Raw genomic sequence first — 12,821 nt, 5'->3', positions numbered from 1 at the left:
CCGAGACGCGTCCGTCCTCGAGGCCTGCTCTCCCTGCAGGTGTCTGAGGCCACCGCTTCTCACCTGTGCCACCGCGACCCCGGGGAGCCTGCCTCGTCTGCGCCCGAGAGCCAGCCGCCCGTCCGGCCCTCCGCCCCCCAGCCCTTCCCCCGCCCAAGCCGGCGTGGCTCCCCGTTTGATCTCGGTTCCATTCTCAGGGCCTCCGACGGCTCCCTGTTGCGCTTGGACTACAGCCCAGCTCCGTGTTGCGGCCCGACCGGCCCTCCACGCCCCGGCGTCTCCTCGGGGTCCGGTCACTTAAAAAATTAGTTGCCTGATGGCCCACCGTGCTGTCCCTGCTGGTGGGAAGCCCCCAGAAAGCAGGACCTGCGCTCACAGCCGCGACCGCCAGGCCCGGCCCCGTGTCCGTGGGGTGAGCCCAGCACAGAGAAGAGGATGTGGAGGGACGTCCCCGTGAGCTCCGGCTCCCTGGTCTGACGGGAAGTGCCCCCCACCCCGGGGAGGGAGCCACAGGCCCCGGAGGACGCACGGAGCCGGCGTGGATGGGGCCAGCGGGACCGGCTGGCACTTTCCGGGACCCCCTCTCCCTCCCAGAATTCACTGCTGCCTGAAGGCCGCACCCCCCGCACCCCTATCTGGCTGGCAGCCCTTCCTGGCCACCGCGTCCTCGGAGACAGACTCTCCTAGAAAGAAGGCACACGTGTGGCTCCCGGGCCCGGGCCGGGCAGTCCCGACACCGCACTTCTGCGGGTGGGCAGGCTGTGCGGGGGGCCTGCCCCTGGAGAGCAGAGCCCCGCGGACCCCTGCCCCGCTCTCCCCAGCCCTCTCCTCCATCGGGCTCCGTTGCGGAAGGGTCAGAGGAGGAGGAAGGAGACGCCTCCTGGGCGCAAACCGGGGCCCGGCTCCGTCCTGCCGCGCCCGCCAGCGGCCTGTCTGGAAGCGCCCCACAGCCTCTTCCCCCGGCCGCGCACGGGCCCCAGGCCGGCAGACAGTGCGGCTTTGCCCTCCGGCCCCACCGCCGCGCCCCGGCCCTGCCCCGGCCGGCCAGCCGGCGGGCACTCCGTGGAGGGCTCTCCGCCAGCCCCCACCGCTGTCCGCGGGCGGGTCAGCCCAGCCGTCAGCCGGACGACACAGGCCATTGATTTAATGACAAGCATCACCTCCAGGAATTGACCTAATGTTTTCATTACACTAAAAGCGCTTTAACAAGTTCATCCAGAATCGGGCCATGGGGCAGGGCTGCGGGGTTCTGGGCACGGCCCCTGAAGGGGGTGGCTTGCAGGGGGTCTTCCGGGGTGAGGGCTGCCCAGCACAGCCTCCTGCTGCATTGCCCCGCCCCCTGCTCCCTAAAGCCACCAGGGACCCCGTCTCTGAAACGCGCGCTGTGGCTGCTGTGACAACGAGGCTCCCTCCGTGCCCGTTGCCCCTCCCTCAGCCAGCGGCCCTTCCGCTGGCCCCGGAGCCTCAGCCTGCAGCCTTGCTGTCTGGTTGGCAGCTGGGCGCTCGGTGTGTTCCACCCGGCGACCGTCCTTCCTGCCCGGCCGTTCCCCATTTGACCGCAAAGGACACCATTGTGCGTCCGGAGGGTGGAGTGTTCGGGGGGCGGGGGGCGGGGGGCGTGGACCTCACGGGGCCTCGGGGAGACAGCTGTCCGCCTGGGCCCGGCCGCCCTCTGGGTGCTGGGGGGCGCCCTGGCCCGGCCCCACCAGCTCTCTGAGGTGCCGAGCTGACCGCCACCGGGCCTCGCAGAGCCATGCCGCCCACCTCGCTGGCTGGTCCTGGTCCCGGCCCTGGGCCCGGCCCGGCCTGGGATGCCTCGGCTTTGACCCGCCCTGAGCCGGCGGGTCAGCTGGTCACTTCGTTCCCCCGTGGCAGGATGGGCTGTATCGTTTGCGAGACCCAGGGTGAAAGGAAGAGGCAGGGTCCCCGGTCACAACGAGGAAGAATTTCAAGACGGCGTCCGCAGAGGGCTGAGAGAGCTGGCCCTGCCGCGAGGCCCCACCGGCAGAGCGGGGCGGGCTCCGGAGGGTTCCGGCCGGCGCTTGGACGTCCGGACACAGGCGCCACAGCCTCGCTTCTGCCCGCCGGTCAGGACGAGCCCCGGGCCCGGGAGACGAGGAGCTGAACCATAGGCACATGCGACCAAGGCGCCCCTGAAGCCGGGCCGGGCCTGGGCGTGGTGCCCGGCGGCCACGTCATCGATGCCATCGCCGCGGACGTCGGTGTAGGCTGCCCTCCTTCACGGGAAGGGCACGAGATCATCAGGGTCCTCCTGCGCGCCCAGCGTCCCTGCGTTGTTATATAGGCTGCTGGGTCTAAGAAACAACAAAAAAGCCAACCCGCCTCTACCGGCCACCTCCAGGCTCTGAGCTCTACTTATTTTTGTAATGCGGTTTAATTACTGCTTTTAGAGAGAGGGGAAAGGAGACAGAGAGAGAGAAACAGTGACCTGTCTTTCCACTATTTGTACGCTCACTGGCCGAGTCCAGGGTGTTCCCTGCCGGGGGACCGAATCCACGACCCTCGTGTACCAGGACGATGCTCCCGCCAAGAGAGTGGCCGGCCAGGGCTAGGTTCTGAATTCCTTATTGATGTGGACATACATTTCAAAAGAGTGTTTCCGACCGTGCCAGTGAATGAGTGTGAGATTTGGGGGCAGGCGAGAGGACACCGTGGACCCTCCTAGCCCTCGCTCACATGCCACTGTCCTCGCGGGTGGTCCTGCTGCCCCCACGGAGAACGCCCCACCGGGCGACCCCCACGACCTCTGATCCAGCCAGGGCGGTTTTGAGGCAGGAGGCAGTCAGCAGGGAGGAAACCCTAGACGCGCCCCAGGCCTAAGACAAAGGACAGTGACACAGCACAGAGACCCTGTCCTAAAACCGGTTCCTCAGGACTGAGAACACTCTAGAGGGGCCCCAGGGCTAAGACAAAGGACGATGACACCGGACAGAGACCCTGTCCTAAGACCGGTTGCTCCTGTTTTCCGGAAAAGCGCTGACTCACGGTGATTCGGAACTGGGCCTGCGCAGAGGAGGCTCCAGGGCCCGGGCCTCGTGGTAACAGCGTTGGAACAAATTAGCCTGCGGCCAATCAGGGAACATCACGGGAGGCCGCATGCGCAGTCGCTTAAAAGTAGCATAGCTGCTCGCACGGACGCAGTAAAAGCCCGCCAAAGCCAGCCAGGAAGTACCCGCCCTGTAGGGAAGGAAGCCTCCGGCCCGAGGCCCCTCTCTGCCCGGAGCCGGCAGCTCCCGGGCTCTGTGGCGCGTCCTGTTGCTCCATCGGCTTGCTCTCGCCATACACCCTGTTGTGGGTTGGTGGCTCGATTCCTTGCTCGCGGTCACTAAGAGCCCGGTTACCTGTGCCCGCCTGCGACAGCCTGGCCGGACGGGGACCCCTCTGAGTGCCCTGCCCTGTGCCTCGGGAAAGCAGGCGGGCGATAGGGAGCCCCAAAGGCGTCCGCTTCTCCCCGATGCTTCCTGGCACGATCCAGTCTCACCGAAGAGCGAGTTAGTGCTTAAGAAACATAGAATAAAAACTTCCAGAACGCTCAGACAGGCATGGCCTGAATAAAAAGAGACTCCACGTGAGGTGTGAAGGCCGTGCTGGATTCCCAGAGACCGGAAGGCGGAGCGGAGATCCTCCGAGTGGTGGTGTTGGCGCCCGAAGCCTTCCACCGGGTGTGTGTCCACGTTTCTCGCGGAGCGAACAGCACTTGCTGAGTCTAATTATTACCTCCCTTGGAGACTAAAGGGCATCATTATCTTGAGCGCCAAGGGTGGTTGCAGGAGGCTGGAATAAACAGAATATTCCTGGAAACCGCATGTCCCCGGCAGCGCACCCCAAGGCTGCTTCTCCTTCCTAAACAACAGGGAAGGGGAACGCCTACCGTGGGGGCGCTGAGTTCACAGGGCTTCTGTTTCACGCAAAAATATTATGCAGAAGCGTTTTCTTTGCTGCCGCCCATCCCTCCTCCTTGCCTCTGATCCAGGGCATCTTCAGGGTGTTCGGACGCGTCCTTCCTCTCCCAGCGACTCTGATTTTTAGACCCGGAAAATGTAATTTGGGTTAAAACTCGATGGGGAGTCGCTGGCGCGGACGGGTTGCCGTGGAGATGGGGCGGGGAGGGGAGGCACGGGTGGCGGGTTTGGGTATTTGCAGAGCCTCCGGGCCGGGCTTTGTCTGAGCGGCAGCTGGTGGGCCTCCTCTTTCCAGCCCCCCCACCTGCTGCCTCCCTGAATCCCTGCCCTGTGCTGCGATTAGCGGAGCAGGGCATTTCCCGGGGCGACGCGGGCACGTCCTTGCTAACAGAACCCGGGCTCTGCCCGATGGCGGAGCAGCCGCATGCTTCCTGCGGCAGGCTGTGCCCTTCCCGGCCCGGGAGGGGGGCCCCGGCTGCTCTCTGCTGAACGCAGGGATTTTGGTTCCCTGCCGGTGACAGGCCGGCCAGGCTGAGGGACGGTTCTGGCCAATGGGAGTGGGAGGAGCTCTGCCAGGGGCCCCGGACACCCTGTCCCCTATGGCTGGGAGAGGGCAGGTGAGGAAACGCTCACTTATGACTCTAGAGGCTGAGGATTTGAAGCTTAGAACCGCGGGCAACGCCTCACAGCCGTGCAGGGAGAGCCACGTTTCGAGAGCCACGCAGAGACGGGGGACGGTGGACGCGCGAGATGCCGGGGTACCCTGTCCCCTCATCGCCAAACTGAGTCCCCCCGAAAGTCGCATGTTGAAGTCCTACGCCTTCGTGCCTCAGAATGTAATCATGTTGGGGAGCAAGGTCTTTAAGCAGATCATCAAGTTCAAATGAGGCCTTTAGGGACCCTATCCGTAATGAGGACGAAGGTTGTAATCAATAACCAATGAATTGTAATCAATAACTCACAATCCAATATGACTGGGTCTCCTTAGAAGAAGAGGCAATGTAGACCCAGACATGTGCACACACAGGGGTGGCCACGGGAGGGCCGAGGGAGGAGAGAGAGGAGAACACGCCCCGGAGACCGGCCTCAGAACGAAACCAGTCCTGCCAACGCCTTGACCCAGGACTTCCGGCCTCTGGGGTCGTGAGGAATCGATCTCTGCCGTTCGAGCGGCCCCGTCGCTGGGACTTGGCGACGGCAGCCCCCGGAAACGAATGCATCGCCGAAGCCCACCGTTCAGGCTTGGGAAGCAAGTGGCACATCATCCCTGCCTCGAATGGCTTCGGCGATAAGGAAGAAATTGATAAGATGGCACAGGGGAGGCTGGAAACGCGGCAGCCAGGGTGGCTTCGGGTGCTGGGCACTGTCACCAGAGACCCAGGTCCATCCTCTCACCCCCCACCTGGGCCTCCTGCTGAAGCCTTGGGCTGGCTCCTCATGGTGCCAGGGTGGCTGCCACGGCTCCAGCCGCCTCCCGCAGGAGGCCCTGCGTGCAGAGGCAGGAATGAGGTATTGGAACATACACACTTGTGTGTGAGGCAGGGAAGCCCTCCCGACGTGCCTCCTTGGCCGGAGCTGCACCCCATGCGCGTTGCGAACCAACAGCTGGCAACGCTGAGCGTTGAATGACTGGGATCGGACCGGCCTGGGAAGAGCCAATTTTCAGGCACACGCAGCTGCCAACAACTGGGTAAGCGCAGCAGCTGAGAAGGGGGACAGAAACGGCGCTCAGCACGCAGGGTCTGCCCCCACCCGCGTGCCCGACCGTCACCAAGCCTAGTGCTCCCACCGCCCAGGAGCTCCCGAGTTCACCAGCCTCCCTGCATCCCCTCTTCCAAGCCACGCCCTCCCGTGCTGGGCCCCTCGCGGTGGCCTCCCGGCAGCCTCACCTGCCCTCACCCTGGTCCCTTCTTCCGGTCTCTCCTCCGAACCGTAGCCTGACTGGTCTTTGGCAAATGCAAACCTCCTCTCGCCTCACCTTAACTCGAAATGCTGCTGTGGCTCCGGTGGCTTGGACGGAAGCCAGGTTTCCTCCGCCCCCTCCTCCCCGGGGGGCTCTGCCCGCCTGCCCGGCTGCCCCTGGCCTCTCCACGGCCGCCGTCCTTCCTGCCCCGCCAGCTCACGCGCCGCTCTGCCGCGGCGGCGTTCCGGCGCATGACACTCCCTCTCCCGAGGACCGTGTCCCCTGCTCTGCACCCGGCAGATGTGTCCCCACCCTTTGGGTCTTTGTCGTCACTTTCCCAGGGATCCCCCCACCCGCCCTGTCTTGCCCGACGAGGCCGAGCTCATCTGCGCTGGGTAGGCCGCCCCCCTCGGAGGCCGCGACATGGCTGGATCACTCCTGGGCTCCCCGGTGCCCGGCGCGAGGCTGTCCTCCCTCCTGCGAACCGACCGGCAGGTCTCAGCCTCCACTAACCTTCGAGGGGCTGCGTCAGGTCGCCGGCTCCCCTCCCTCTGCACAACACCCGTGTCCCGCCCAGCACCCCGAGTCAGGGCTTAAACCTTTGGGGAGCAATCGAGCAAATAAAATCCGATTATGGCCCAGGTGAACGCGGGCAGGCCGCCGCGCTGCGCGGGCGGGTGACTTGGGAGGCTACTCGCTGTCTTTGAAAGACTCGAAACAACCCGACATGCTCAGAGGGAAACGCGAAGGACGCAGGATACGGCTACTGGAGGGCATGTTACGTGACAATTTTTACAACAGTCACGATTATACAGCAAGTTGCGCGCGTGCTTATAAAATTGAGTGAGAGAATGAGAGATAGCATGGGAGCGTCCAGCAACGTCTTTGTCTGGCTTATGCCCCGCCCCCTGCCCGCGGACGGCTCTGTGTCCCAGCCTGGCCACCCCCGCTGTCCTCAGAGCTTCGGCTTCAACGTCACTCCTCGGGGTGGCTCCCTGAAGCCCAAACCGTGTGCCTGCCTGTAACTTCTCTGGGCTCCCCGCCCCCGCTCGCCCCAACCAACACGTCATTGTCCCAGCTGGACTGTGACCCTGGGGACAGGCCGTCTTCCTCGTTGCTCCATGTCCGTCACCGGGCACGGAGCTGGCACAAGGCGAGGCGAGCATGGGAGTGTCCCGTGTGTGGCTGGGTGGCTCAAACAACAGAAATCCACTCCCTCAAGGTTCTCGGGGCCCGAAGTCCAACACCAGGTGTCGGCGGAGCCAGGCTTCCTCCGAAACCTCCGGGGACTCGACCGCCCCTCCCGGCGTCCAGCGGGGGCCAGCGTGCCCGGGCATGAGGGCGCGTGGCTCCAGGCTCTGCCTCACTGTCACCTGGCGCTCCCCGTGTGTCTGCATGCCCCCTCCCACGGCGGTGGGTGTCTCTGGGTCTCTTCTTATAAGGACACCGGTCACGGTGACTAGGGCTCTCCCATTAATCTGATCAAAGGCCCTCTATGCAGAGGCGGCCACGCTCACAGGCACCGGGCGAGAGGACAAGGACCTACCTTTCTTGGGGACACAGTCCCGCCCCTCACGTGAGCAAGGGAGGAGGAAGCGAAGACGGTGCGCAATCCGGGGCTTGCGAAGCTGCGAGTCGCTGCCTAACCCCACGCCGCCCCCTGCGCCCACCTGTCTGGCACTCAGGCCCTGTCGCCCGGTCCTCATGGGGACCCAAGAAGGCTGCGCAGGGCAGGCATGCAGCCCCAGACCCCTGAGCAAGCCCCTCCAGGCCACTGCCCGGCTCTCTGTCTCGGCAGCTCCCCAGGCGCCTGTGCGTGTGGCCGCTGCGCGGACCGGTGCGTGCAGGGTGCACCACGCCGGTTCCCGCTCACACCCAGAAGCCCGCTGACCGCCCGACCGAGCCCAGTGGGCTGCCGCCTCCCTGGGGGTCTGGGCGGGGCTCCTGCCGCTGTGCCTCCCCGCACCTGCTCACCCCCCCGGAGACGGCAAGCGCTCACACGCAGGCCATCACCAGCCTCTCGAGCAGGTGCGGAGCGGGGGCGGCGGGGGTGGGCGTGCGCACACACGTGTGGGTGAATGCCTGTCCCGGAGGGGGCTCGGGTCCCCTGTGTGTTGTCACTAGGGCGGGGCCGGGGAGAGACGCGAACACAGCCTGCCCTGCCCACCCCTTGGAGACCTTCTGCGACTCCACTGTCATCTCCTCCCTGTTGCCAGATCTCACCAAGGTGGGGCACGCAGGGACACAGAGAGGGTCAGAGGGACAGGCGGGGGGAGGCAGGCAGGCAGCAAGGGCTGGTGGCTGGGAGGAGGGCCCGCCCCCTGGCAGGCGGCGTGACCCGCCACCCCGCTTGAGGCGCCACAGCTCCGCCCGCTCTAATAAACTCGAAACTCCAGTGACTGGAGCGAAGATTTCAGATTAACATGTAAATTAACGCCGGACTGAAATCTGGAGGCCCGGGTCGCTGACGGGGACTCCGTTCACTTGTTCTGTGACCTGGGGCGGAAATCTGAAAGGATCTTTTCTCATCAAGCCGCCTCCCCGCAGCCCCCGCCCAGGGGAGGTCAGAGGGACAGACCCGCAGGACGTCACCCTCCCGGCCTGTCCTGAAAGCCGCCCTCCATGGGGCGGGGTCGGCCTTCCACCTGAGGTGTTTGGCTGGACCGGCGAGCGTGGCCTCTCTCCACCCCGGGGGCTGGGGCCTCTGGTGCCAGAGGAGAGAGAGGCAGGCCCCCCCCACTACCACCCTACCCTGCCGCGGAGCTTGGGGACATTGATGACGCTGCCATGTGCTCAGTCGCTGCAGGGGAGCCTCGTCAAGGCCTGGAGAGCGTGGAGCGGCACCCCCCGCCCCCGCCCCGACTCCCTGGGTTTGGGACGCAGGCCTGCAGGCCGGGCTGCCAGATGCTCGGATCCAGGTTCCAGGGTGGGTCACCGAGTCAAGAGCCCGGCGGTCCCAGCGGGCGGGGAAGCGGCCCACTGGGTGGCTGCCTGCCGGTTCCGGGGGCCTCGCTGTCCCTCGTTCTCCCCGCGTGTGACGAGAACAGAACTTAGCGTAGAGCGGCTGGTGAAACAACGCGCGGCCGGGCGGCACCTGCGGCCAGGCCCCGCCTGTCCCCCAGCTCCCGGCCTCCGAGCGCCGCATGCCAGCTCCAGCTGTTCCAGGACGGGCCGAGGGCTGGCCAGAGCACCGAACCACCCAGGCCCCGCCCTGCTCTTGGGGACCCCGCACACCAGCCTGCCTGCCTTCCCTCTCAGGCCAGTGCGGCCCAGGGGCCGAGGCGGCCACCACGCCCCATACTGGCGTTTCCTTCTCGGCCTCCGAGGGACCGGAGCCCGCTGTCCCGCCTCATGGAGCGGGAGCCAAGGGTGTCGGACCGGCGAGAGAGTCCCACCCTTCCCCCCCCCCGCTCCCGTCTGCCCACACGGCGGCCCGCGCCCTAGGCTGTCCCGAAACGGCCCTCGGCTGCGGACGTCGGCCTCACCATCACCCCAAGGGGCCTCCCTGCCGAGCGGGGGCCGCCGGCGAACGTCCTCCCCGCCGGCCCGGCCCCCACCGGCGGGCTTCCCCTGGCTGGTCGGGGTCCCCGCTGATTCCGGCCCTGGGGACAGAGGTCCCGCTGGCCTGGGCGTTCCGTGAACTGCAGAGCGCCCCACTGCGGTCCCTCCCCGGGGGGCCTCCTCCTCCACCCACGGGCCCTCGCTCGCTGCGCCCTGGGCCCGGTGGCCCGAGCCCGGCGCCGTCCAGGCTGCCGTGGCGGGGAAGCTCTCTGTTCGGGAAGGTTCCAGAACGCCCAGAACACGTGGCTCCAGAGCAAGCCCGTGGCTGCGGCCCGCTGTGAGGAGCTGGAAAGGAAGGGTGTTGCTGGCAGTGACCTTGGAGCGACAAGCCGCTTTTCTGGGGTCATCACAGCGACCAGCTGCAGCCCACCCCGACTGAGGGTCCTCCGGCCGGTAAGGGACAGAGTCAGGTCAGCCGCCGGGACCCTCGATACAGGTGCTGCAGTGGTGGCGCGGGCCACCGACCTCTGCGGACCAGCTCCCGGGCGTGCCCGGTGCCTCGGGGGCGGGGAACCCGGCGGGGGGCGGGGCGACGCAGCGCAGCCCCGCGGCTCTCCCCATCCACGGCTTTCGTTGGCCTCTGTGGGCGCGTCCGGTGGTCATCAGGCCACGGCGAGAGCAGGGGGGCGGGCCCGCACTTCCGAATCCAGAGTCCTGGTACCTCAGGGCGACGCGGGTGTAACCGGGAGGCTCTGAAACACAGAGCGCGCCTCCGTTCCAGCCCCACGGCCCTGCGTCCGCGGCCCCCGCCCGTGGTCGCGGCAAAGACGGCGAGTCCCAAATCAGCGTCGCGTTGAGCAAACAGCATCGCTCCCCTCCCCGTGGGTGAGGAGCCTCCGCGCGGCCGCGGGGGCCGGGAAGAAGCGGTCGGACCGCCCAGCTGCCCACGAGAGCGGCGAGTCAGAGGTCCCTGCGAGTTGAAATCCCGCCTCACTGCGCGTTCGGGCGCAGGGCGGTCTTGGGCGCCCTCAGGGCGTCCCAGCGTGGGGCAGGACCTCTGAAAGACGCGGAGCGCGGCACCCTTTATTCTTTAAAAACGCAGATTTTAAGTGAAAAGGCAAAACATGTGTGGTTTAAAGAAACACAAAGGGGCCCCGACTCGAGTGGCTCCGTGCGTCGGGCACCGTCCCACAAAGTGGGATGTCGCAGGTTCGGCTCCGGGCAGGGCCCGTGCCGGGGTTGCCGGGCAGGTCCCCCGTTGCGGCGCGTGTGCGGGGGAACCGATCGATGTGTCTCTCGCACATCGATGGTCGTCTCCTTCTCTCTCTCTCTCCTCTCTCTCTCTCTCTCTCTCTCAGAATAAATAAATAAAATCTTACAACAAAACCCAGCACCGCGTACAAGGGGTGCACAACGAGAAGTCGCCGTCTGGCCGTCTCTGGAAACCGCACGTCGCGGCTGGGACAGAGGCAGCCGGAGGCCGACCGTCCGTCGCGTCCCCGGGGTCCCCGTCCCGCGGCCGTGGCCTGGACGGAACAGGTGCCTCGTGCCCCGTTCAGCGTGCAGGGCCCTGCCGGCCGAGGTGGAGCGTGAAGTCACCAAGGCCCAGCGGGCGAAGACCAAGGTGGGCGCCTTCCGAACGAACCCTGACCGGACGCGGGAGAGGACAAAGGTAGCAGGAAGGAAATTCTGTGTCAGTATAATTGCGGATATGGGCAATTACCAACCGTTTATCCAAACAGCAGTTGGTCTTAATCTTCTAACCTTTCTCTTGTTCAGGGTATCAGCGCTAAATTGCTTCTGCGTCCTGGGGGACTCAAAGTAATCTTTAAGCTTGAAATTGAAGTCTCTCTCCCAGCACCTAAATTTTGTCTTGTCAAGTCGGAAGACGTTCCGGCGCTGTTGTTCATCAGGATAAAAATAGCCCTTCCATGGTTCCCGGGCGAGGCCAGCAGGGGGCCGCCTGGCGACGCTCGAAGGCGGAGCCCCCCTGCAACTGCCCCCCAACGTCTGCAGAGATGCCTCATGAGGTCAGGATGCACGAAGCACCTCGAGGACCGACTCGGGCACTTGTCCTGGGGACAGGAGAATGTCCTTCTTCCTTGGGGACAATTCAGAGAGGCGCCCCATTCCTGAGGCGTGGGGGAGGGGTCTGAGAAGTGAGGAGGGCGGGGTGGGGCCCCGTGACCTCGGGCTCCCGTCTAGGCCGCCCGCCCAGCACGCAGGCGGTGAGTCCTCAGACCAGGCAAGCCCAGGTTGATGTCGTCTTAGGCAGCACACCAAGTGGGCAGTTGCCACACGGCATCACCCGTCTGGCTCAGAGCGAAGCGGAACTGGCCTCGCATTTCTTCCTGTTTTGTCCCAGGCGGGCTGCCTCCTTCTCTGCCTCTCTCTCTGGAATCACCCTTCCAAGGGGATGGGAGTCAGGGTCGCCCACCCCTCGTTGGGGGGCTAAGCATGGTGTTTTCACGCGTCTGGGTTGGGAGAACTTGCGGGACGGTCCTCTCTGGGTGGGCCAGGGTGAGGAGCGCCGGGGTGTCTCCTGAGCTCGCTGCCCCCAAAGTTACACACCAGGACAGACTGTTGAAACTGCTCCTTCGCGGGTCCGCGGCAGGTCTCCTTTCCTGCCTCCAGGTGTCCCCGGGTCCGCGTGGCCATGGTGACCTGCAGGGAAGGAGCGGCCGAGGCCCCAGGCCCGCGGCGTGGGATCCCCGGGTCAGGCAGGGCCGGGGAGGGGTGCGGGTGGGCCAGCGCGCTTCCGGAGCACGTGCAGCATTGCTAGGATGACAGGCTGGAGGGGAGGTGACCCACGGCTCGCGTGTCTGGCCCAGAGGGAGGGGGCCGGCCCTCTCTAGAGGGAGGAGGGACAGAAGAGAGGAGCAGGGGGGCCGGGGTGGAATGAGGGTCCCGGAGGAAGGCCCAGGAGGAGGAGGCTAGAGGTCCTTTCCTGAGGACCAGCTATAGGACAGGGAGCCTGTCATCAACGCCGTGTCCTGGCAGCGAGCCGCCCAGTTTTCTGATGAGAACGTGCGGAGCCGGTTGAGCGGGCGGCCCGCGCAGCTGCTCTGGGGGAGGCTCTGTCCTGCGGCCGCTGCCACCACTGCCCGCTCCAGCACGCGTGGGCTCCGCGCGGAGGGTGGGGGGCAAAGACACGCACAGTGTGGGCGGGTGGCCGCCCGGCGGGGAGAGGCCTGCGTCCTGCCAGGACGCGGCCGGCCAGAGGGGACAGTGCACGTCCCCTGCCCATTTCGGCCGCTTCTCTCCCTTTCCATCTGTCTCCCTGGGAACGGAGGGACGCGCGTAGCCACACACGGGCCCTCGCGGCCGCGCTCCCGTGTCCGGGCAGGGCCGCTTCCCCCACGCCCGTCTGGCGCGGCGGCGGGTCCCGAGGGCAGGGGGACGGCAGGGGCCTGTGCCCCGCTGCCCCAGGCTTGGCCTTGCTTGGCGAGAAGGCTCAAGGGGGCTGCTGTGGTGTGTACCTCCTGCCCCAGGGG

General features: G+C 66.2%; 1 protein-coding gene across 1 annotated transcript in view; it reads left to right on the top strand.

Annotated features, from left to right (window-relative positions):
• Positions 1-6,689: 6,689 nt before the first annotated feature.
• Positions 6,690-12,821, top strand: part of CNPY1 (canopy FGF signaling regulator 1) — a 36,058-nt gene continuing 29,926 nt past the window's right edge. The window contains 4 exon segments of the mRNA XM_054574795.1: positions 6,690-6,835; positions 9,609-9,780; positions 10,109-10,212; positions 10,894-10,999. Coding sequence (XP_054430770.1) covers positions 6,690-6,835; positions 9,609-9,780; positions 10,109-10,212; positions 10,894-10,999 — 528 coding nt within the window.

The sequence above is a fragment of the Pteronotus mesoamericanus genome, unplaced genomic scaffold, assembly GCF_021234165.1.
Source record: "Pteronotus mesoamericanus isolate MK-2021 breed Mesoamerican mustached bat unplaced genomic scaffold, CSHL_Meso_final contig_265, whole genome shotgun sequence".
Lineage (NCBI taxonomy): Eukaryota > Metazoa > Chordata > Mammalia > Chiroptera > Mormoopidae > Pteronotus > Pteronotus mesoamericanus.
The sequence above is the reverse complement of the archived record's forward strand: the minus strand, read 5'-3'. Positions and strand labels throughout refer to the sequence as shown.